Source organism: Perna viridis, chromosome 8, assembly GCF_037379345.1.
Source record: "Perna viridis isolate PV_CMFRI_1.1 ecotype Kerala chromosome 8, ASM3737934v1, whole genome shotgun sequence".
NCBI classification, from domain to species: Eukaryota; Metazoa; Mollusca; class Bivalvia; order Mytilida; family Mytilidae; genus Perna; species Perna viridis.
This window is the reverse complement of record NC_142452.1, coordinates 33,665,228-33,692,109: the sequence shown is the minus strand read 5'-3', so window position 1 is coordinate 33,692,109 and position 26,882 is coordinate 33,665,228. Positions and strand designations below refer to the sequence as shown.

General features: G+C 32.8%; 2 protein-coding genes across 16 annotated transcripts in view; one reads left to right on the top strand and one right to left on the bottom strand.

The window, feature by feature from the left end:
• The window catches only part of LOC148610309 (uncharacterized), a 28,400-nt gene extending 22,345 nt beyond the window's left edge, over window positions 1–6,055 (bottom strand). For 3 of the 9 annotated variants that reach the window (XM_088542701.1, XM_088542700.1, XM_088542704.1), the window contains exons 1-4: window positions 5,791–6,053; window positions 2,321–2,635; window positions 1,069–1,212; window positions 472–548 (exon numbers count right to left, since the gene is read on the bottom strand). In XM_088542701.1, the coding sequence (XP_088398827.1) occupies window positions 472–548; window positions 1,069–1,162 (171 nt within the window). In that variant the 5' untranslated portion in view covers window positions 1,163–1,212; window positions 2,321–2,635; window positions 5,791–6,053. Of the gene's footprint in view, window positions 1–471; window positions 549–1,068; window positions 1,213–2,320; window positions 2,636–4,778; window positions 4,899–5,790 lie in introns of those variants that run through there. The other 6 variants (XM_088542711.1, XM_088542706.1, XM_088542705.1 and 3 more) reach the window with 5 other exon arrangements.
• LOC148610308 (uncharacterized) lies at window positions 4,925–24,972 on the top strand. Of its 7 annotated transcripts, none has more exons than XM_088542717.1 (7): window positions 16,877–16,959; window positions 17,598–17,702; window positions 18,274–18,364; window positions 19,945–20,244; window positions 22,323–22,409; window positions 23,043–23,150; window positions 24,305–24,972. In XM_088542717.1, the coding sequence occupies exons 3-7, from the start codon at window positions 18,292–18,294 to the stop codon at window positions 24,364–24,366; spliced, it is 630 nt and encodes a 209-aa protein (XP_088398843.1). In that variant the 5' UTR covers window positions 16,877–16,959; window positions 17,598–17,702; window positions 18,274–18,291; the 3' UTR covers window positions 24,367–24,972. The 7 variants fall into 7 exon arrangements, with proteins under 7 accessions (XP_088398845.1, XP_088398844.1, XP_088398841.1 ...); XM_088542716.1 differs by having other exon boundaries at window positions 17,598–17,746; XM_088542714.1 differs by having other exon boundaries at window positions 17,598–17,788.
• Window positions 24,973–26,882: the final 1,910 nt, after the last annotated feature.

Below are 26,882 nucleotides of genomic sequence, written 5' to 3'. Positions count from 1 at the left end.
CTATTGACCAAACTTTACGGCAAACGCCATGACTTTTTATTCAGAATTACCAACTTTTCTTTCATCTGTGGCAACATCTTCGTATGGAGTTTTCATATCAAAACTCACACAATATGTCAGAGCTTGCCGTAACTACGCCGACTTCTTGTATCGCGCTAGACTTCTTACAATTACACTTCTGGAACAGAGTTATGTTGCTGGGAGATTGATGTCATCACTTCATAAATTGTATGGTCGTCATCATGAACTCGTGCATCGTTACGATGTATCCATCTGCGCAATAAAAACAAATTTGTTCAACACGTCATAGTTTTCCTTTCCTCTACCCCGGACGTGACCTTATATGAGTAAATAAGCGCGTGTTTCTAGAAATGCAGAGTACGCTTACTCTTCAGGTGCACTTTGTCCATGCTCCCAGTTTTTAGTGGAGTACGAGTTGTCATTTACTTTTGTATGTATTATTTTATTTACCTTGTGTTCCTTGTCGTCGTTGTCTGCATTCAATGTCTGGTCTCTGATTTTGGAAATTACAGTTTTACACTGCATGTCTGGAAATCGAAAAAAAAGTAATTTATAACTGTAAATGAGAAAGCCAGAATAAACATAAGACATACGTAGACATTATCCCGAATAATGTACATAATAACGGATAGAAAAAATAACAGATATGGTGGAAAGTATGACATGCTCCAGCGTATAACCTTTAAAAATTAAAGTAAATACTTTACGAGAACATCTACTAAGCTTAGCTGATATACCGCGTGAGGAATTCTGTATCATAAAACAATTACCTATTTTTTTAAATGTTTTAATTAATATATATTGTGTTTTAATTGTATGATAGAAATAATTACCCAACTCAAAATTCTACCTTAAAAATAATATGTTTTGTTTGAGTGAATATGGATATCATTGATCTATGAACTTGTATACCATGTATACATCATGTATAATTTGCCTCAGATGAACAAAATACTCATCGGTTTGACGTACTCATTGGTGTTTATAACTTATTTTGTTTAATCAAAACTGGTTTTAGGCGGTGGAAAGTCCAGGAGTTTGATTTACCTTTTTGTCGGAAAAGTGCAAATGACAGCTTCCTCCTTATACAAATTTCTAGATCAAACCACTCCATTTTTATCAAGTTCATCAATGTCGTCATTTTATTGACACTATAAAGAAGTAGTCACCGGTGGTATGTACCTCCTGAAACTAAGAATTATTATTTTATTAAGTTTTCCTTCGTCAAGTGGTTGTCAAGGATGTTTTGAGGATATGCTTTAATGGAAAGAACTGCATGGAACCGTTATAATACCGCAGACATCTTGATGGCTAGGAACTTGCAAATTGATATGGTGATATAGTTTAGAATGTTCTCTAATAATATGCATGAAGACGTGAAACGATAAGTTCGGTGTTGCCATGGGGAACGAAAAAAAAAACAAAACTTCGACCAATGTTTTGTTGATTTTTTTTTCGTAGGTATTTGTACACCTTTTTTAGATGCGCTTACGAATTACAAATCATCACCATAAAGTAAAAACTTTATAGGAAGAACATTAGTACTCACGGACTCAGGACACTATGAAGTCGACCACATATATCTTGACCTACTTCTAGAGATTGATGGATAAGGAAATCTCATGACCACACTATACGACAAACGCAATGACATTTCATTCTTTTTTGTCAACTTTTTTTCTGTGTATTCGTCACTTGAGCAATCGCAACTGGAGTTTTTAGATCACAAATTCATACGATTGATTGATTGATTGGTTGATTATTGCGGTTTAACGCAGAAATATTTCAGCTTTATTCGACGATGAACATGAAATGTATGATAAACTGAACATGAAATGATTATGATGATGAAAAGGAGATGGGATACAAGGATAATAGGGTCGACAGATTTTGATAGCCAATAGAAAAGAGGGATTGGTAGGATCGGGCAATTAAGCCAACGGTGGCGGAGAACAAAGGTTCCTACTCCTATTGAATACCACAGTAGGGTTCTTTATTTCAGAGCACGCTGAAAATACGGTGACTTTTTAACCGGGCGAGACGTCTCAAAAATAGTCCAATAAAACAGGGGTTTGAAGACACAATGTTAAATTCATCATTACAAATGCTTATTGGACGTCAAAATGAGCTCGTGGATCGTTTGGTGTACTCCACCTTGAAAACCGAGTTGTTCATTGTGACATAAGTTTCTTTCCTTTTAACGTTTACCAAGGGCATGACATCTAATAAGCAATCGGTGGATGTTTCTATAAAAGCATAAAAGCAGATGACGCATTCGTTACCGGTAGACTTTACTCACAGTTTTTAGTTGGAACGGAGTTGCTAATTTTCCTTTGTGTCTTTGTACGTGCTATTTGCTGTGTATGTCTATATTCCCTGTTTAGTCTTTTTTCCTTAGATTTTGTTCCTTTAGTAAACAGGTGTGTCTTATTGTACACCACATTTATACTTATTTCGAGTCCGGAAGAGCGGGTAATAGCTGTCATTGACAACGACGTCTTCATGAAGTATCTTATAACCTTCAATCCAAGAAACCGTGTCGTTTACATGGCCAACCAGCAGTTTACACGTTACATGTAACACTTTCTCAGCATTCCCAGTGACAGTCACAGTGCTGTTTTCAATGAAATATGCAGCAGAGACAATAAAAAGTGCATATTTTATGCATTTTGACAGAAAATAAAATAATGCATTTTGTTCTGGTTATCGTTCTTTGATAGATTTTCGTTATACACAAAATTCTTAAGAGTCCGTGTTTTAATATCCTTTAAAGCAATTATTAGGTGTTGATTTCAATAGTTATTTTTCTTTAAATCAATAATGTTTTTTAATGATAATCGACTTTAATATGTTCTAGAATTTCTTCTATGGCAAGCCGTTGTGGATGTTCTCCTGTTTATTGATGTCATTAAATATCTTATGACATATGATTAAATTTTTATCAACATGATAATAACTAATTATTACGTATATCTTTTCAACATGAACATATTTCAATCATTGATATCAATTAATGCCGGAAATAACTTTTAGAAAAATATTTGTTTACGAATTGATAAACCATTTATTTCTTTCAATAAATTGAATGAATTAGTGGCATATATCAACATGTTAATAATTATTGTTCCAACAGACTTGCATGATGGGTAGTACGTTAACGTTGATAACAGATACAAACACTTTTATAATCACAATTAAACCAACTATAGAGACGCCCTCTTTCTCAACATGTTGATAACTCATCAATTCATTAATAGCAATGAATTTATGACATTTTATAAATATTTATTAACGCGTTGATATATTCTTCGATTTATTGATATAAATATTGATTGAACATGTGAATAAATGTGTCACATTTCTTTCTTTTTTGATGACATTCGTCTGACCGTTCAACCTATACAACATAAACTTTAATGCCTTCGTCTCAGAAAGGACCTTATAAAAACGAGCACTTTTCTTATTGTCATCCGGTAGTTGCAAAGGCTATTGTCAGAAGAGTTAGTCAACACAATAAAGACTTGTTTGACTTCTTGTCCTCTGGTCAAAATGCAAAGAATAATCCAAGATCGTCCTATAGAACGTTTCAAAACTCCATTTTTCTAGAAAAGCAGAGGAAGCTTACCATACCAGTGCACCTTGTCCGTGCTCCCAGTTTTTAGTGGAGTCCGAGTTGCATATTTGCTTTTGATACTTTATATGTATGATTTTAGTTACTTTATGTTCTTTGTTGTGTATGTCTGTTTTCCATGTCTTGTCTTTGTCCCTGGATTGCATTCTTTTGATTACCGCTATAATCTTGGTTCCCTTGATTACTCCTGCAACCACGAACACAACAAAATGATACTGACGAGATTGTCCGTTGTATTCCCGATTCGGTAGCCCTTAGGGACTCTGAAAAAGTACTATATTAAACGCCATATAAATTGTTCCTGCCACACATGTACAAAACCTTTCCGAGGTCGGGTGATCGTTTAGTAAAGCCCAAACAAAGTGTTAACCATGGAGAGGATTGTCTAGTCGGTGAAACATTTTCTGTAGGTTAACCACAGTGTCGACGACATGAAAGTTACTGTCCTTTTGGAAACATACTCAGGTCTTTTTACCTTTTAAACGTAGCTTTTGTTCACTTATTCATTATTCCTTTCATTTTTAAATATCACTAAATGACCATATATCCATATCAATAATTAAATCTAACATGTAATATCAATTACTACTGCTTAAAGACAAAACTTGTAGTGATTGTTTCAGTCAATCAATGCAAACATACGATTTGGCCATGCAGGATGGTCTTGTAGGACAAAAAATGATTTACATAAATGATAATTCGTTGGTTTTCATGATTTAATGGAAAGTCAGAGATTGTTTATATAGGCAATGCATAAGAATATAACATATTAGAAATATAAGTTGGTAGGCCAATTAAGGACCTACCTCCTTAAAGCCCTACTCGACTTGAATAATATATTACTTATTCTACTTATGTGCAATTTATAGCCCTTAAAGCGTTTCGTTAACTCCGTATTCCTCCCCATCACCTATTGCCGAAAAGAAATAATAAAAAATATATTCGCCATAGAATCGCAATTTTACGTTTTCTTATAATATGAGGCAGGTGTACCCTGTCAGAGGAAGAAGTTGAATATATAGATATACTTAAAATTCTTCTACCTTCTTGTCGCTTATTCTAGATATCATATTCGTTCATATCACTTCTTGTTACTAATTAGATCGTGATTCCTAAGTGTTCTTACTTTCAATTTTCTGAATAAACTCTCATATGGCAAAAACAAATTTCCTCTATTAATTATGTCTAAATTTTCCATTCCACATTCTCAAAATCCAAACTATACATAACAAGCACAGATAAAGTCTACAGGAAATGTTCTGAGTGATAAAGGTGAAAAATTATGAAAATGTATCACTTTAAGAAGGATAAAACATAAGAAAAATGTTTCCGCTATAGTATTGCATTGATACCATTACATGCTAGGAACTAGAACTTGGACAGACATTTGTTTGTTTTTTTCTTGTAAGTAATACTTATCAATAGTCATATAAATTACTTTTGCTGTAAAATGTTTAATATAAATTGTCATTCTCAATTTGTTCAGAGATTGTTTTCTTTTTTTTTAAGGCGTGTTTAATAAGACATTGACTTCATTAGAACCTTGTCTAAATCGAAGCCTGAATTAACCAAAAATTAACCAGACAAGTTTTGAAGTATCATTGTGTAAGTTTAAATGTGTTTTGAACCTCTATAAATTGTACACCGGTCCAAACCTACTTAATTCTACATTCATAAACGAGTTCATTGAAAAGAGAGGTTTTACTTTACAACAAGCAAAACATCTGGAAATGAAAATATAATATAACCTTAATGCGCCTTAATACTTTTACTCACCAAACAATGCATTTTATGTGCTCTTTCAAAAAAATGGAGAAAGATGCAAAAATTTATTTTCTGTATTTTAAAAAAAAAATTGATATTCGGCATCCACGTCGTTCGAATCAATGTCATGCTTTAAATCTAAATTTTAAAAGCGAAAGTTTATTTTATTACAAAACTTCACAATAAAGAACGAAAGAGAAATTTGCACACCTGTTGTTATTATAGCATAAAAAGGAAAGGCCCACTTCATCCTTATTCTATTCGTCGCGGAAACAAATGTTGAAAAAATCAGTCATAACTTCCTTCATTAAGGTTAACAATTCGTCATGATTATTTATATTGTGAAGTTTTACAAACATAATAAAAAAGCCTACCTTCAATCTCCTGTTAATTATTGCATAAGATCATATTTCAGAATAAAGATTTTATAGACTTCCTAAACGTCACGCTGTTATTTTAGTTTTATTTTGCTCACCCTTTTGGTAAATACATTTGCATTGTTCCTGTCTATTTATAGATAATATAATTTATTTTTTTATGAATAAAACCAATGTCTAGCGTTTCAAGTAAAATAAACGATTCGTTCACTAGTATGATTAAACAACACTTCTTTCACCTGGTAATGTAATAAGAAGTCACACGAAATTTAATCGACTACATGCGTAAAAAATATTTACCCATGCAACTCACAGATTAAACGCACAATTAACACACCCGTAAAAGCAACAAAATATTCTAGGTCAAACAATTCACAACTGAAAGATTAAATACTGATAAAAAATGTAACACATTTATGGGGTTACCAAAACCAGAGCCCCAGGTAACATTTCACGATTTTTTTTGTGTTATTTTCTTGATTTAGTCACCAACTGACATCAATTTAAAAGCAAAACTTGTAAAAAAAAATAATAATAATAAAATAAAATAAGATAACGTATTTGCCAAACACAAATAACACGTTAATATGAAAGATTGGTTTTTAAGACCAATCTTTGGATGGATAGTAATTTAACTACTAATTTTGGCATTCTTACTGGGCGTTAGTGATCGCTTTATTGCAGTTGCCCATGGACAGTTTTGTATAAAAACTTGGAAATTAATTTCGACACAAAAAAAAAGAAAAAAAAACAAAGCAAAAGAAAATAACTAAAATGAATAAAAACAATTACGATTGCTAGAAGCATGCCAAGAAATCTCCGACAAAACTTCCGCTCTGCTCCGTCCGGCACGAATTATATGTATTTCGTTAAAGAATAAGACTTCAAAGATTTTCTTCTTTAGCTCAGTTACTTACTTGATAGTATATATATATATGTATGTCAGACCCCATTTATTAAGTACGAAAAAATTGTGTTCATGTTTTGGATAAAACGACCATTCCATGCCGTTCTTTTAAGACTGAGTTCTGCAATATTAAAGAAGATAAAAACATCTATGCACACCTTAACGGAAAGGAGAAAGTAGGTTTTAAATGTACAGTCGGTTTTCAATTTCATTGTACCAAACATAGGTTTCTACGAAAACAAAACCAAGAAAAAAAAAAAAAAAAAAATTAAAGACTGTCCAAATGTTCTTTAATTTGAATGATAATTCATAATCTTATCAAACAAGGGGGTGTAAAACGATTACGTGATCTTTATATAGTATATCAAATGATCTGGCTAAACGACTTCCTTCATTGGATCAGATCAGCTATAAAATAAGTGACGGAATATGTTAGCGAGTAGTTGAAAATGTGTACTTTTCATTGTACATACAAATTAAATACCACATCACACTTAAATTGCCAACAAATCTTAAAATCATTCTTATGAAAAGTGTCTAAGTGTAAGCTTTTGAGAAATAATCATGATCACAACTGTTATATCAGTACTGTGGAAGTAATATGAGACTCATTAAAAATACTTAAACACAATAACTGAACTGAACACTTAAAGACTTAAGACCGAAATTTGTGTCAAAACTTCAGACACGTGTATGTTCGCTGTCCAATGGAGAAACCTTCCCGTAAATAGGAAATCTTAATGTATAAATTTATAGTTAAATGTCGTCAGTACTAATGAATCGTTTGACCTCAAATTTGTCCAATTCGCGATGACATTTCGGTATCCTCTCCAATATGACCAGAAAACAATAACCGTTACCTATATTTTATTCTATACCAAAATTCCGTAGAGTTTGTAAACAATACCGTGTAAGCTTTTAGTCAGGATGGCAATATTCTAGATATACCTCTTTGACAAAAAGTTTTGTTGCTTTCCCTTCTTTTGAAGAGTTTCTTTTTCTTTTCCAAAGCCAGATAACAATGTATTTTTGCCATTTTACTCTGTTTAAAATGGTTCATGGAACAGACTATTTAGCAGGACCCGGCTTTGAAATACAGATGACATCCCGACGAATGGAACAATGAATATGAATTGTAAAAAAAATATAACAGAAAGAAATCTTGTTGTGTAATATAACTATACTAAAGAAAGACCTCCTTACAAGACAGGGTAGCTCAAAACCGAAAACACCTATTAAAACCGTTCGCAATTGCATAACAAATATATTTACTACCACAGCCTCATAACACGGGTCTTAGTTTGAGTGTAAGTAACTTGAAAACATACTATAGCAATAAAAAGTTAAATCTCCTGATAAAACAAACCCATCATACAATACAGAAACAAAAAAAGGGGCGAAGGAAACAAACCACGAATGAAAATTGAGAGAAAAAATATATTCAGTAGTTGAATGGTTTATCGCCATAACTGGTCAAGTCTTGTACACGCGACATGTAAAAATTGAAAGTATGAAAAAGAAACCGGGGTATCCGATAGAGCCTCATAACACATTCAGAGCAAGTTTGGGTGTACGCGACATGCAAATATCGAAAATACTATAGCAGTAAAAAGTTCAATCTCCTTATAATAACAAAAGAAAAGAATTAAACGAGCACACAAGTCTCAAACTTAAAAAAAGGGTGTAAGAAACAAAGTACGAATGGAAATATGGAGAGAGAAAAATCAATGGTTTACCTAAAACAACCCCATGACGGGTCAAATCAAGTACACGCGACATGTAAACATTGAAAACATATATTGAAAAAAAAAATCGGTTTACCCGATACAGCCCCATAATATGGATAAAATAAAAAAAGGTTGAGTGGGTCTGTAATAGGTGATGAAATGGTCGACTATGAAAAATCTGAAATGACAGGCAATACACTATGCAAAAGCTATTAACGTTCCAAATGTAAATCTTATAATTGTCAGGATAATCATTAGTGGCTATACAAAATTTCAAACCGAATACAAAAAATATTAAAGATAATTAAACAAAAAAAACAAAGATAAATTTATTTCTTAGTGGTAAACATTGCACAACACGTCCTTACACCTGTAATGTATTCATAAAGCAGAATAAAAACGGTTAAAAATCAATACATGGGCTATTGAAATCACCAGTAAAATGGAAAGTTTTAAACATCTGTCTAATCCGTGAGACATTTATTCTAATTACACAATCCATTGCATACAAAGAGAATCAAATCAAAATTTAAAATCTATTCAAAGTGCTCATTCAATTACTACACAAATACAATGAAATTACAATTAATTTACAAAAAATGAAACAATGAACGATAATGAAAATGTAAAAATGAAAAAAGCAATATAAACAAAAAAAGATAACTCATAATACACCCCTTTTTTACACTTACCTGTTTATACTATATAATGACACTAATTAGGACACTTAATGAGGATACCTATGGAGGTGGTTTCCCCCTCCAAACCTTAAAGACCCCCTTTTGATCAAAAGGTCCCCATGTTCCCTTTATTGGTCCCCCATCTAGGTCCACCTCCAATCACCCAAGGTCCACTTCAGGTCATACCTCAGGTCCACTTCCGGCGCCCCTCTCTCTATCGGTCACTTCCGGCCCACGACCACCGGATGTGTCGTCATGCATATGCGCATTAAGGTGCACCACCCTGCACCACCCGAAAAATAATAATGCTAGAATGCATAGTATACTACTCGAGTACCGCTTATCTCGGTTGTTAGATAGACACGCAGCATATGCGAAAATGATGTTTCTAGCCATTTACCACCATTAACTTACGCAAAATTATATTTGTTGACACCTTTAAGCCAGTGCTTATTAATGATAATGTATCAAATTGTAGATGATATTGATAAAATGACTTTATATAGGCCTCGTACACAATAAAGAAAGGGAAAACATCAATATTAGGTAATATGTAATAGATTCCAACAGTAAGAAGCAGACTTTATCTTAACAAAATTAAGTTAATTAAAAAATACGATATCTTAATATTGCTATTATGTACAAAATGTTTTGGGACAACGAACATTAAATCAGAAATGCATGTTAGTAACTGCATGGCCATCAGTCATATTTACACATAATTTTCTAATACCAATGTAATGTATTATATCATTTTTTTTATTTCAGAGACATTTGTTCTCATAGTATTTCATCATTAATAAAACAGACCGGAAGTAACCGATAGAGAAAGGGGGACCGGAAGTGGACCTGCGGTATGACCTGAAGTGGACCTTGGGTGATTGGAGGTGGACTTAGATGGGGGACCAATAAAGGGAACATGGGGACCTTTTGATCAAGAAGGGGGTCTTTAAGGTTGGGAGGGGAAACCACCTCCATAGGTATCCTCATTAAGTGTCCTAATTAGTGTCATTACATAGTATAAACAGGTAAGTGTAAAAATGGGGTGTATTATGACAAGAGTTATCTTTCTTTGTTTATATTGCTTTTTTCATTTTTACATTTTCATTATCGTTCATTGTTTCATTTTTTGTAAATTAATTGTAATTTCATTGTATTTGTGTAATAATTGAATGAGCACTTTGAATAGATTTTAAATTTTGATTTGATTCTCTTTGTGTTCAATGGATTGTGTAATTAGAATAAATGTCTCACGGATTAGACAGATGTTTGAGACTTTCCATTTTACTGGTGATTTCAATAGCCCATGTATTGATTTTTAACCGTTTTTATTCTGCTCTATGAATACATTACAGGTGTAAGGACGTGTTGTGCAATGTTTACCACTAAGAAATAAATTTATCTTTGTTTTTTGTTTAATTATCTTTAATATTTTTTGTATTCGGTTTGAAATTTTGTATAGCCACTAATGATTATCCTGACAATTATAAGATTTACATTTGGAACGTTAATAGCTTTTGCATAGTGTATTGCCTGTCATTTCAGATTTTTCATAGTCGACCATTTCATCACCTATTACAGACCCACTCAACCTTTTTTTTTATTTTATCAATGTTATGGGGCTGTATCGGGTAAACCGATTTCTTTTTTTCAATATATGTTTTCAATGTTTACATGTCGCGTGTACTTAATTTGACCCGTCATGGGGTTGTTTTAGCTAAACCATTGATTTTTCTCTCTCCATATTTCCACTCGTACTTTGTTTCTTATACCCTTTTTTTAAAGTTTGAGACTTGTGTGCTCGTTTAATTCTTTTCTTTTGTTATTATAAGGAGATTGAACTTTTTACTGCTATAGTATTTTCGATATTTGCATGTCGCGTACACCCAAACTTGCTCTGAATGTGTTATGAGGCTCTATCGGATACCCCGGTTTCTTTTTCATACTTTCAATTTTTACATGTCGCGTGTACTAGATTTGACCCGTTATGGCGGTAAACCATTCAACTACGGAATATATTTTTTCTCTCAATATTTTCATTCGTGGTTTGTTTCCTTCGCCCCCTTTTTTGTGTCTGTATTGTATGATGGGTTTGTTTTATCAGAAGATTTAACTTTTTATTGCTATAGTATGTTTTCAAGTTACTTACACTCAAACTAAGACCCGTGTTATGAGGCTGTGGTAGTAAATATATTTGTTATGCAATTGCGAACGGTTTTAATAGGTGTTTTCGGTTTTGAGCTACCCTGTCTTGTAAGGAGGTCTTTCTTTAGTATAGTTATATTACACAACAAGATTTCTTTCTTTCATATTTTATTTACAATTCATATTCATTGTTCCATTCGTCGGGATGTCATCTGTATTTCAAAGCCGGGTCCTGCTAAATGGTCTGTTCCATGAACCATTTTTAATTCCTTCCCCATTAAGTAATTTAACGATCCGATCTTCTTGTGATTCCACTTTACTGTGAGTAGTCCGAGTATCGTTGACGTCAAGGCTGTTTTGGTCACTTCTCCTTTTCTATGAACTATCCTCTCACTATATAAGATTCTAACACCGTAGATCAAAATGATTCATCTTACTGAACTTTTGTAACTTTCTTGATTTCTTAACGTCGTTGTGTCTTATACAAGGATGCACGATATTCTGCTCTGGTTTCCACTAGTATTTGATATTCTGACGTTTTACGTTCTTAATACAGCTACACGATCTTTGTTCCGAACTCCTCTCTATAATGTTCTATTTATTGGTGTCACATCTGTTTTCTGGTTGTTTTTTCTTTTCTCAAGGTGATCTACCAAGAAGTCTTTTTGAGACCTCCTTTTCTTTTGTCAGTTCATTCTTTGGTTTGCATTGTGCACGTTCTGTCGTCCATTGCACGTGTATGGCATCACGTCTGGTGACCTCTTCTAAATGAACCCCTCGACAGGGAACTAGTAAATTTTTATTGCTCCGGGTGCGTGCATCCCCTTCGCGGGTCATTCACGAATTGACCACACATCCTTTTTCATCTCTATTTATACTTTATTTTTCATCCAAGAACACATCCAGAATTTTCCATGGGAAAATGTTGCTCCCCAATCTCCCAATCGGCCCCCTCCTTCAACCGGTCATTTCCGGTCCATGACCACCGGATGTGACGTCATGCGTATTAAGATGCTCCACCATGCACCACGCAAATAATCCTAATGCTACAACTCATAGTACACTACTTACGCGGAACAACGTTTGTTCCCTAAAGAATAATTCCACAACCAAAATAGGTCTTATTGTGTAAATAATGTTCTACATATAATTCTTGTTAGCGAAAAATCAAATACAAATATATCACACGGGCACCATTATTCATATTCGCTTGGCCATAAAAAGGAATTGATGTAAAATAGCAAAATAATGAAAAGTCAAGATCCAGGTTACCTATTTTTATGTCATATTTCTTGGATTATTTAAGGCATATGTAAATGATTAATAAATATAACAATAAAATACCGTTACATTGTATCAATATGATATGTATACAGTGTCCTCCATTTGCGGTGTCTCAGCTGGAGTTTAATAAGGGTCTGTGCTAAGTCCTCTATTATTCATCATTTCAATAAACAATATATCTGAAAAGCTAATGTCATTGAAAAGATTTTATGCAGATGATACATCATTTGGGGTTTCTGGAACCGATCTTGTACATATTGAATCTATCATAGACCATGATGTTGCTGAACTAAACGACTGGTTTAAAAAGTGGTTGATGATGTTTAATCCGGATAAGATGGAAGTCTTAATGACTTATATATATTTAAATATGCGTATATCTTATATTAACATTAACTTCACTAATCAAGCAATGCCAATTGTTGACTCTCATAAACACTTAGGTGTAACATTTAGTCAAAATGGCAAATAGAATACTCACATTGACAAAACCATAAAAAGTGCTATGAAACATATCAACGTGATTCGAAAGCTAAAAAATAAAATTTGTAGGAATACTTCAAAAAACTTTATCTAGTTTACGTACGGCCAATTTTAGAATATGCATGTGAAGTGTGGGACAACTGTGGTGTAGTTTATTCGAATAAATTAGATAATGTGCAACTTGAAATTGCACGAATTGTAACTGGACTACCTATATTTACCAAGATAGATCTAATCTACCGCGAAACTGGGTGCCAAACATTAAATCTGGACGCGAGAGAAGAAAATTCCAAATGATGTATACACTTAACAACCAAATTGCACCTCAATGTCTTCAAACAATTCAAAGTACTACAATCTATTCCCAAAGAAATGGTTCAGATATAATATTACCCATCTGTAGACTTTCTATAACAGCAGAATAATTTATTCCCTCTTCGATAAGACATTGGAAAAAAACTAGATCAATCATTATTAGATTTGGATCCGTTATCAAAATTCAAAAGCGAACTAAAACGTAAAGTAAAAACGAGAAATTTGCCAAGTAATCTATAACTATTTCTATATGGACATGAGGATCTGTCCAACGAACAAAACGTATTATTACCGAAGTTTATTTTTGAATATATATAAAAAAAATCAAACAGATTCTTTGTTGCATAAGTTTCTATTACTTCCGTTGAACAGGCACACCATGACACAAAAGCACACGTCTAATTTTGTTCATCTTTTCTCATCCATATTTAACCTTTTAAAGCTTTTTCTCCATTTTGTCATCTGTTTTATATGATTAAATTTAAAAAAAAAGTTTGTATATTTCTTTAACGGGAACAGACTTCAAAAGTAAGATGTACTTCTGTCTAATCCTTTTTTTATGTTATTCGACAAATAAAATATGTTTAAACTATATGATTTCTTGATGTATTTTTCGTTTGGTTGTACTCTGAATTAAAAAAAAGCTACAATAAAATATTTTTTGTCCAGTTTTATTTCCAACCATAACTGAAACATTATTTACATATCAATTTTTGCTTGTATTATATGCATTTGACCCTTCTATTTGATATAAAATCAGACGGTCTAATTGCTTGACCTGTCATTTATATACTACTTATTTTACCTGGCTTTCACAACCTTATATGGTTTTAAAAGGATGTATCACCCAAACGTGTGTATTTCAACAGAATGGTAAACTCAGCTACATTATATGTGCGATGTATGATTATCATATGATGCTCTAGTCATATGAAAGTTATAAATTAGCGAACTCTGGGCAATCATATGACTATGATTTTTGTATGTAATTGTTACAGGGCAAATTGAAATTCAGGAGGATCCGGAATCCCCCAGGGGAGATTTTCCAATAAGCCCTGGATTTTAACCAGTGTAAATTTGGATTCGTTGTTGTCCTATGACAAAATGGGATATCTTGATATGCCCTAGGAAGATTTCAGATCCTCCTCAATATTAATAGGGACAGGAAGATATTGACACCGAGGAACTTTCAAATGTGTAAGAAACTTTAAAGGGGACAACTGGAATTCTTACGTAAATTAAACGAAGATATTATTCAGGGATTAAATGGACAGGACATGGAAACAGAGATCAGATGAGTATGAATTTAATTTTGAGACCACAATACGCCATATCAACAAATATTTGGGTAAAGTCCCAAGCGCAAATTGAAATACAGGAATGAATTCGCGATACACATAATAGAAAATACGACGCCGTATTCAGAAGTCCTAAAAAAAGTGACAATAAACAACTGAAAGCAAATGAAACTGTACGTCTATCGTGAAGGACTTGTTCGTTGCGGAAAAGGACAAATTGACACCTCAAGGACTACAATGTCAGTGAAGTTTCCAGTAATACTTCCGCCAAACTAACAAAAGGACAAACTCACACAGTTGACAAACATGGACACACATTATAGACATTTACACTCTGGAGAAGGAAGTACCGTCGCTACGTTAAGCCAATCTTAATGGATTCCTTCAATCAAACAAACTGTCAAAACTTTGTTGGATCGATATGTCGTTCACCGCAAAGTGATGGGTACCCATTATAGATCGACCATCCCAACTAGATTTCGTCAGGAACCGCCGTTTTTCGTTATAGGAGTTGATCTTACGGGTGCTCTTAAAATGAGATCATGCGACAACCGTGAGGTGAATGCATAAATTTGCCTTTTCATCTGCACAAGCTTCCTAACCGTTCCTCTTGTGCGTTAACTGTAAAAAGCCTATCGTAGAAGTCGTTTATAAAAGCATCACGTCGATTCACCGATCACCAATCCTTGCCGAAAATTATGGTCTCCGATAATGCTAACACATATGTTGCAGGATATAAAGTTATTGAGAACTTACCTAAAACTCCATTGGTTGAAGAAACTTTATATTATTGTGAAAGTACTTGGATGAATAACCCGAAAAGAGTCCCATAGTTTGCCGACTGCTGGGAGCACTTAATCGGCTTAACCAAGAATTTTATTCGAAAAGTCTCAGACAGATCGCTGGTCAGTTACGAAGTTTATTGATCAACCGTCGCCGAAACCGAGGCAGTTCTAAATGACCGAATGTGTCGTCCGATCCATTTGAGAAGGAGACGCTTACATCGCCAGACTTACTTAGCTGGATGAAGTTCAAGACTCTAACTCTAAAGAAGATAATGGTACACGTGCAAGAAACAATAAACCTTCGATATGTCAAGCAAAAATAATACAACATTTCTAGAACAGATGGAGACGAAAGTACCTAACATCACTCCGTGGACAGCAGAGTTATCATGGGAGAAACACACAGAACATTCATATTGGTAATGAGTCGAGTATAACTCATTGAACATAAGCCGTCGTAGAGAACTTATATACAGCAACGCTGGATTAGCCAGATCTACCATTATTCGTACAAAATCTGAATTCACATTAAAACCAATCAGCCGATTGTACCCATTTGAAATGACTACACACGAGGATCATACTGAACTTGAGCCACGGACAGCCGAGTGAGAAGTAATCCCAAGTATGTTAGAAATAATGCTCAGAGACAACGTCCGTATAGCCGCGTTTTGTTATAACGACACGCGAGTGTAGTGTCTTGTCTTTAGAGATGCAATAGAAACATGTATAGTCAAAAAAGTATATTATCGCTAAAAATATTTGATTGATTGATTGATTGTTGGGGTTTAAAGCCCGAGCAGCAATATTTCAGCTTTATTCAGGCAATGACCATGAAACGGATTAGAAAATGAATATGAAATGATAATGATGAAAGGAACATGAAATGATGATGATGAAAGGAACATGAAATGATGATAAAATGATAACAGGGATGGGACACAAGGATAATGGGATCGGAAAATTTTGATTGCCACAAGATAAAATCGAGGGATGGGTAGGGTCAGACAATTGTGCCTCCTGTGGCGGAGCCCTATGGTTCCTATTCCTATCGAATACCACATCAGGGTTCTTTAACTTGCGAGGAACGTGGCATCTTTCCCAACACGGTGCACCACTATGGTTTTCGGTCAGGTTTTCCGTATTAAAGCCTGACAACCCCAGCATGAAATACGCCAGGGGTACCCCATTCCACCTCGTGGGGCACACATCCCAGTTGCTCTGTGGGCAGAGCGCCTAGCCCAGGGCTAGCTTACTGAACACTATTTAGTCGCCTTTTACGACAAGCTAAGCGCTGCTGCATTCCCATTATTTTAGCACCCGGACCCGCACGGGGCCTAAAATATTTGTTGTACACTAGAAATTTGATATCTCAAGTTTAAATACGTCAAACTGAGGTATAATGAAACCATTGTAAACAACTGCAACACATAAATAGTTCCTTTGTTTCTTTGTTTTTCAAATTAAAACTTTCCTTTTTGTGTTTTATTCATTATAGGACTTTTGCTGGAGATTTTCAGCTTTCTCTTTTATTTGATTACGGTAGGAAAAGAAGATTATTTGATAAGATTTTTGATATGTTGAATAAATTATCCCAATAATTAGTTTATATTATACTATGACAACAGGATGATTGTTCATTCTATACTATATTGGCTAAACGAATGAGCAAGTCATTTAAGACAATTTAAACGACGGTTGGTGTCAATAAAGTCGTAGAAAATATTTTTATTCAAATTTTAACAGTATGTTATTTATGTGACGCCGACTATAGTTTTTCTTGAACCAAATATTCAAATCAACTTTGCAACAAAGGGGTTGTCCGAGGGTATAAGTAGCAATCGTCTTTACATCAAAGCTGTTGATTTTCAGTAATATGTTAATATGCTTTTTTATCACCTACTAGCAACATTGACAGTTAAGGAGAATGAGAAGTGCTTGTATATAGATAGCAATGAAATATGGAATGATCTCTGCGTAATATATTTGATATCTCGAATGTGAAACAAATTAAAATCAATAATTGTACATTCAGACATTTTTATTCGACCAAAACTCGAACGGATTTTGTTAACATTATTTGACGTTGCTGGTGACTTGTCATATTAATGCAATCATAATAATATATGTATATATGTAAAAAAATGATATATTAATACATTGTTTGTCTTTTTTTTTAGGTCGCCGCTTTTTAAATTTCGTAGAGACAAAAATCTAAATTTTTTTGTTTCTTTTATTCTTCAACCCTCGCCTTTCTGCAAAAAGAACTCAATTGATAGTTGCAGGTTTTATCATATAGTCTTATACCTCAGCTTTTCAATACTAACAGGAAAGTTGCAGTTATACTAATGGTTATTGACTTATATGAAATGTATGTGCCTTTACCCAACAGAAAAAAATGTTTGAATTGTCATATTTTACAGTGTCTTACCCCAAGAGTATTGATGCTTCAATGCAATAGCTTTTTGGTATTTTCTATTTGATGATATGATGACTAGTGACGATTTTCATAGTCAGAATTGATCAAAAATGGCTAACAATTGGATTTTTAATTTTTCAATTAAAGGTCCTGTAAATTAAACTCTACACAATTTTGCATGACGGAAATGTCTCCCAATTTGGTATCATTCGGAATATAATTTAATTTTCTATATCGTAAAACCAAAGAAAAAAAACATTTGATGATAACAGTAAAAGGGAATAAGTTAGAGTACCATGGTTCAAGCAAGCTTTTAAATGATGAAGTACCTTTGTAATTCGTGAATATTCTTTAGCAATAAATGGATTTGTAAAGTGGAAGCAAAGTGAAGTTTATAAGCGGGAGGGGTTTTTCATGATAGCAATTTTGTTTTTCAGTGAGTAGCCAGAAATATAATGATTTTAACGTTTGCCGCACTTGTAATTGCCAACACTTTTCCGAATATTATGACTGCAACTGACTGTACAGGTAATACAAAACATGTGATATTTAGTACAAGATTTACTGATTTGCTAAATAATGCTGTCTTTATTCGGCATATTGTAGAAATTCATTAAATGTGCATCTAAAAACCATTGAATGAATGAATGAATGAATGAATGAATGAATGAATGAACTCTTTATCGCAGAATCATTATTATTTTATGAAAAACAAAACATATGTACACAGTGTGACATTATTAAACTGCAGAAACAGGAACACAAATAATAATCGTATACAGAATGACAAATGACGAAAAAAAAAGAAGAAAAGTTAGGCAACAATATGTGATCTGAACAAACATGAAGACTTGATAACATTACATATCTAAAGTGATACTGACGATGATTTAAGTATACAATTCATCTTGGTTATATTTGGCCAAGAATTGTAATATTTTGTTAAAATATATAATCTAACTGATCTATATGCTGGACAGACTAATGAAAAGTTGCATTCATTCTCTACACAATTCACATTACAATATTTACATTGACGTAGTTCTCTATCCAAGTTAATATACCATCCAGTCTCAATATTAAGTTTAAGTGTATAAGTTTTTTTTAAAAATATGAGACATAATACTATAACCTAAATAATCCCCAAAACAAAAATCTAACTGGATATTCTTATTAATTACAAGTTTCTCTCATTTCTCTACAGAAGATAACCAGTTTTTGTATAAATTAAGCTATAATTCTGTTCTTAAATTGTCAATAGATATAACAAAATTTACATCAAACTTCTAAAAACATATATAGTTAAAACCAGTATCTAACTACAAATCACGTACTTTATCATCTACTTTTAATTGATTACCGCTATAACCTTAGTTCCCTTGATTACTCTTAGTTTATTCAACAAGTTCTGTAATATTTCTGGCGACTTCCCGAACAAAATTGTATCGTCAGCAAAAAAAATATTGTTCATTGTAACTACGTCGTTATGTCCATGCATGTCTCAATTCTATTCTTTAAATTAAGTCATTTATGAAAAATAAAAGTAGTAGAGGTGATAATATTTCTCCCTGCTTACCTCCAATTAGATTATGAAATGAGTCCGACAACGTATCACCAGATCTGATTCGCATTTCAATTGAGGAATAAACTGACTTTAAAATAAATACAAATTTCAAACCCACTTTGCTTTTTGATAGTTTATAAATTGTTACTCTTGTATGAATCAGATGATCAATTATGATTTTTTGAATTGCAGATGAGCTGAATTATTGATGTAAAAAGACATAAATTTAAAATATACACTTACCGTACATTCTTCTTTTAAATGTTAAGCTTATATCATTGAAATTATCAAATGAAACATATGGATATGAAATAATCGTAACGCATACTGGCCGGGCAATGCGTGTAATAATTGACACAAAATAATTATTTTTTTTTACACAGAAACCTTCAACACAGGATTTACAAACAAAATTGTTTCAAAAGATAAGGTATAGTTGATTTTAAATGTAGCATCTGTGACAAACCACGGATCAATGAATTATAGAAATATATGTTCAAATTTGCACATGTTAAGCTTACCGTATGCTTGCTATTTGTTTCAGTCATGTGGAACCAAGGGAAAGGAATCATTGGTCAAGATGTAGTACTTAATTGTACAGCAAACGGCAGAAAATGTACAGGAAGTTTCAAATGGGTAGGAGGACCAAATGATAAAGTTTTAACATACAACAACAAGGTGTTAGATTCACAGAAGTATGCCGTAAATTATATTCACGCTAAGGAGTATGCATTGATCATACGCAATCTTTCTAATATTGACTTAAACGTGCTGTACGTCTGTCATTGTGGTTTTTATCATTATGGCAACATATTAAGACTACATGAGCAACACACATATACGAGTAAGTTACTTGTTTATCAACTAATACGAAAGGGCTTTTATTAAAAAAAATTATAGTTCCTTATTTTCGTTCTGAAATATGGAAGAATGCAAGTTAAGCGGTTTTTTTTATAAAGTTGTAGGAAATTCTACCAATTTTTATTTCTATTTTTAGAGAAAAAATATAAAAAATTTCCGACAGAATCCATATTAAATGTAGTAAAATATAAGCATTTTTAGGCTTACTTGTCTCGAAATGAAGTTCAGTGACCTATGTTTTTACATTAAAGTGCTACAGTATATTTATTCAAGGTCATCTTTGACACAAATTAGAATAATTTATCTACTAGAAATATAAGGTATTATTTACCTAAAAAAACTACCGTTACTCCACTTATCGATACGGTAAGAGCTATAGCATAGTAGCAATAGTATCAAATCAATTATTTGTTCGTTAAAAATTAAATAATAGAAGGGATATCTTCTTCATTTTTATAGTATGGTTTTTATTCGTTTGTTGACGAGTAATCAAGGGAACCAAGGTTATAGCGGTAATCAAAAGAATGTAATCCAGGGACAAAGAGCAGACATGGAAAACAGACATACACAACAAAGAATATAAAGTAACTAAAATCATACATACATGAAATGAAACTTTTCTTTTAGTATACAGATGTTATTCGTTTTCTTCATTTGTGCATGAATTTAACACTTTTTATCTGATTATCGATAAGATAAATCTTTTAACAGGACAATATCACAACGTAACGTAACGTAACGTTAACTGTGACATCAGAGAAAAATAATCTTTGCAGAGGATATCAATATCCACAAAAGTGTAAATAGATAATCTGAAGAAAATAAATACTTCACCTTCAGTAGTGTATTAAATTACTTTTTCATTGATGTGTTGTGGCTAGCAAAAGCAACGGTTTTTCAGTGCAGTACTAAAAGATTTTAAATTACGAACTTTTATTACACAAAGTTTCCTGTTTCGCTATAATGACTACGAACAAAGTGTGTAATTGATATGAAATGAAACTTTTCTTTTAGTATACAGATGTTATTCTTTTTCTTCATTTGTGCATGAATTTAACAGTTTTTATCTGATTATCGATAAGTTAAATATTTTAACAGGACAATATCACAAGTCAGAGAAGGTAGATTACAATAATTGTATTTTTGGTTATGAATGAACCGAGAGTTGATCATATTGAATCATATTCATATATATTTAAAGTTAACAAAATGCGAAACTATTTAAAAAAGTAAACACGGACTCTAAGATTGGATGAAACATGTGGTATCCTGGAAACCGAAACTAGTTTTTATTAATTTAGTTGACACATATTTGCGTCGGAGGACAGTCCAGTCACGCAGTTTTTTTTCGAATTCCATATGAATAATGCGAGTTTTTATATTGTGGCTAGCAGGACAAACAGTTTAAAGTGATGTACAATATTTTACTTCTCGACATCAATTCTTTTTCATTGATTTTGTGGTTGTAATGGCAGAACAAATAGTATTTGTCTTCACGCAATAGTTATGTCTAAAAAAATGTGCAATTATTTATTAAGATTTAATGGAAATCAAGAACAAATGCAGCTCACAATAACAATTACACTATCTTTCTAATAATTATTAAACTGCAAATAAATCCCACCTAAATAGCTAAGAAAACCAATAATTTACTTATATCAATATGTCATGTATATATATATATATATATATATATATATATAGAAAGGTCTGAAAAATTCCTAACGATGTTAGAACTGTCAAATTTGCGATGCAAATTTTTGGTCGTTCCCTCCGCGAGACTCACCTCGTATTGCTGAGACATCTATGGCAACACCGCCTGCACAAAGTCCAGCGCCCTAGACCACTCGGCCAGCTAGGCTATATAAAAATATAGCTTTAGCTGGCCGGGTCATTCCTCCTCGTAGGATTAATCTGGGGCTGTAACTTTGTACACGATGTATGGTGGTACGGGCCAGTTCATTTAGATGTTAACATGTAGGATAGAGGATCAAATTAATGATGCATGTCACAACAAATCAATATTATACATATATATATAAACGATACGTTTAATTGTAGTCGACAACTCCCGATTAATGATGACGCCGCAGACTGACGTGTCTGTTTATACAAGTAAGAGGACAAAGGAACTCATCAAAAATAAAAGTAAGAATATTCATGGGGTTTGGGTTTTGATTTTTTCTTTTTTGTTTTTGTTTTGTTTTGTTTTGTTTTTTGTTTGTTTTTTTTTTGTTATCATTCATATTGTTATTGTTGTTATTTAAGTGGAATGTTTATCGTCATCAATCTAATTGCATATTAAATGAAACTTTACTTCAGTTTTGTATCAAGATGATACGTAATAATGACGTTGATAACACCGATATTACAACGTAAGAACGACACCATATAGTATAATATCAGCTTTGTGTTTTTTTCATTTCCCGACAATTTTCTTTTTTTTCTTTTTTTTTTTTATTAAAAAAAAGTTTATAAATTTTGTTATCTGTTTAAATATTTGTAAATTTTTATTTCTAGAAATATTAAACGATCGACTTGAAAAAATAAGGGCTAGATTTAATTTGTGAGAAATAATGCCGAAGGTCACAAACTATGTACGAAATGTATTATTTGTGTAAGGTTTAATATTGTTTTCATACAAAATATTGGAATATTTGAATTAATTTTGAGACAAAACCATTTGATGTTTTACTAAAAAATCAGTTTATCTATGTATTTGTAACAAACTAGTTTTATTTTAGTATTTATTCATGAAAAATGCATCTATATTTTGTTCAGAAAGCTCATCGAATGTGTTACACATCATGGCAGGTATCGTCCCATGTTTGATAATCAGCATCATTATATTGGCTGTTTACTGCCAATGGAAAAAACAAAAAATAAAAGGTAATATGACAAGACTTTTTTTTCACAAATTCTGTATCCATTTTATTTGCCAAGATTAAACACGTAATCTGCCTTCTGATGATATTGCATGCACTTGTGCTGTGAAAGTACTATTGTTTAGGCAAGATTACAGCTTTGATTCCCAACGAAAAAGAAATTTCCATTGATGTGTATTATGAAAACCTAAAAATAACAACCTTGTGTTAGTTCCCTTATCTGCCAAAAGTATCCATGAAGTATGTTATACTTTCACTGTAATTTGATTCAAAATAGCAAGTGTGTTTATCCACTCCTTTCCTTATAACACATATACAGGCATTTTCGTTAACCTCTATTAGCATATTAACAATAGTGATCAGATTACCATGTATATGTGTTAGAATAACAAAAACACATACGGACAAAACATAACAAATAAGCAGAATACAAATCAAAAAGGGATGTAATAGATTTCGTCGACCGTTTTTTAACATTTTGTTTTGTGTTTGCTTATTTTAACATGTGATTCTAGTAAAATCATTCCGTTAATGACGTGGAACACTTATACTTATGTCTCTAATCTGACAACAAAACGTTTGTCGTGTACTATGATGATAAACGAATAAATAATTGGCTAGCTTTAAAATGCACACCTCCCTGACGTGTCTATACAATTAAAAATTACAGCTGAATATATATACTAAATGTCTGATTTATCAATAAAATTTGTGTTATGAAATAATGAATTTATAAACCTATAAAGGAAATACTTGGCTGCGCATGCTTGCATCGACAAAACGGGCATTTTTTATGATCTTAAATTCAATTTTGTTAGCTCCTTTCACGACGACCACGTTGCAATACTTAACATCCGATCCGTTATCCATATGTTCACGATCATTTCCCTCACTTGACAGTGTTATACGTTGTGTAATAGACGTGGATAAATTCAATAATTTTTCAGTCGACTTGAAATATTCGATTTTAAAATCATTTTGTTCTGTTATTTGCAGATCTATATAACGTTTTTGAGTTAGTTACTGCAGAGCTAAGGTATCCAATTATCGTTTACAATTATATTAAACTTTTTTTTCTTTATACTGAACCATTGTTATGCTTTTACCATTTATAATTGATATGCCTTTGTTTATGTTATACCTTATATTGTTATTTAGGAGTCACAAACAAGTACAGACAAACGCAACGAACATCTATTAGGAAATTGCTAAAGCGTTAGACACCAGTTGAATGAATATCGATGCCATATTTTGTTCATATCTATCATTTCACTCTCATTATTTAGACTAAGCTTTGTTCTATCTTCCTTGTCTCATGGTTAAAAAAAATACAAAGTTTATTATTCTCAGCAGGTATTTTTGTTAAATAATATGTAATTGTGACACCGGTATGAAATAATCACATTGAAATGAACCAGCAATGCTTCATTGTTTTGATATTTATAAGTATAACTTTGTTGTGAACATTGATGTAATGTAATCACAACAGTGTTAATACTTTTGGCCCATATTCATGAACTAATGCTCTTAAACTTTGTAAAAGCTAAGAATTAAGAACAACACTAACTGACAATTTATACATGAAAAACTGACCAAAACTGTCACCAAAACAAAATTACTAAAAATGGCAATCAATTGTGATGTATAAACTGTGTCTTGTGCAGCTTCACTGTAGGGTAAATTATCCACTCTCCTCATTCATACTTTCCCAAAACCCCATCTCAAATTGAGCATTTTAAGGCAACATCAACCAGGACGTAACGGACATTGATTGTGCATGTAACGTTTTTATTTTTGTATTATTTTTATTAAACAGTTAAGTTACAGTTTCCGTTATTTTCATTGTGTCTAATTCATCATGATTCTTCATTTTCCGCACCCCAAACACTTTTCCCAATACGACACTGCCATTTGCCAATCCCTCGTGCAGGTCCGGGTGTTAAAAGAAAAGGCCTGCAGCAGCTCTAAGCTTGTCGTAAAAGGCGACTAAATAGTGTTCAGGACATTAGCCGGGGGCTAGTGCTCTCTGCTCACAGAGCAACTGGGTTGTGTGCCCCAGATGATGGAATGGGGTACCCCTGGTGTGTTGCATGCTGGGTTTGTCGAGCTATAATACGGAAAATCTGATCGCAGACCATAGTGGTGCACCGTGTTGGGAAAGATGCCACGTTCCACACACGTTAAAAAACCCTACGTTGGTATTCCCCCGGAGTGTGAATCATAGGGCTCAGTCACAGGAGGTTAAATTGCCCGACCCTACCCACCTCTCCCTATTTCCAGTGGAAATCAAAATTTGTCGACCCCATTATCCTTGTGTCCCATCCCATTTTTCATTTCATCATCATTATATGTTCATTTATCATCCACTTCATGTTCATCGCCTGAATATAGCTGAAATATTGCTGCTCGGGCGTTAAACCCCAACAAACCAAAAAAAAAAAAAACAAAAACAAACAAACAAACAAACAAACAGTTTATGTTTCTAGATAAACAAGCAAATCTGTCATCTCGAATCAAATCAATGCAGATGTTGGCCTACTACACCATAGCTTATTTAACTCTATACAAACAAAATAAAATGGATACAAATTACCTTCAAACATAATTCAATTGATACAAACAAGAATAAGGAAATATAAAAACGAATGTGAAAATTGTTTATTTTATTTTAAGAATAAGATTAACACGAATAAGCTTTAAGGCTTTAAATACATAAATTATCTGCATATAAGTTTAACTTAACAATATCAAATAACCATACGGAAGGAATTACTTACTTTTTCAATATAGCATTTCCCAAGAAAAGGCATTAAAGATCTTGAATCTCTCACCTGTTTATTTTTTTTTATTTTGATTTTTTGCAATTTAAGGGCAATAGCTCTAACAAGGAGCTGTCCGACAATTTTGGTTCATGGTGACTTATCATGAAAATCATTCCATCAATTGCAAGTTTCTTTCTATCTATTAAAGTTTTCAAGAGAGTAGCTGAATACTGCTAAAAACATCATTTTTCGTCTTTCAATGGTAATAGTTCTTACAAGGAATCGTCAAACAACTTTGGTCGTCGCAGACTTGTAATGAGGATTGTTTCAGCAATTGAAAATGTCTTTCTATTAATCAGAGTTTTCAAGATGTTGACTGAAACCTGTGAAAAAAAAATCCCCACATCAGTTCTATGAAAAGTACTTTAGGGAACATTTTAGTTTTATTCTAATTGGTATAGTAGTTTCAGAGAAGAGTTTTGAAAACAAATTGTTAACGACGACAAAGACGGAGGTTAAATGAAGGCCAGGTGTGCTAAAAATAGATAACAGACATCCATACAAACAATGTTTCATAGCTGCATCTGCAAAATGTATCACCAAACCTCTTTCAAAACTTTAAACGTCTATACTCACAACTGTCAAAGAAGGTTTGCAGTCCTACCAGAATACTTGTTACTCCCGTAGTGGTATTAATTCAATGTGGATCCTGAAAAATTCGAAAGATCTTTTGGAGACAATCAATTCAAGACTGAATATAATAGTTTTAAAACCTATGATTTTTCAACACTGTATACTTCTATTCCCCATACTCTGTTAAAATCCCGACTTAAAAACATTATACATCGTTGTTTTTTCCAAAAAAGATGGTACACCTAGATACAAATATATAGTTCTTGGTAGAGGTTCCTCATACTTTGTAAGAAATAATTCCAAATCATTTTCCAAATATACAGTTGAAGATGTTTACAAAA

What these genes read in the sequence shown, in the direction of transcription:
- LOC148610308 (XM_088542719.1), top strand. Translation starts at nt 18,292, where the DNA reads ATGATTTTAACGTTTGCCGCACTTGTAATTGCCAACACTTTTCCGAAT. An exon ending in GACTGCAACTGACTGTACAG is followed by an intron (nt 18,365 to 19,944) that starts GTAATACAAAAC and finishes TATTTGTTTCAG; the next exon opens with TCATGTGGAACCAAGGGAAA. An exon ending in TGAGCAACACACATATACGA is followed by an intron (nt 20,245 to 22,322) that starts GTAAGTTACTTG and finishes GTTTAATTGTAG; the next exon opens with TCGACAACTCCCGATTAATG.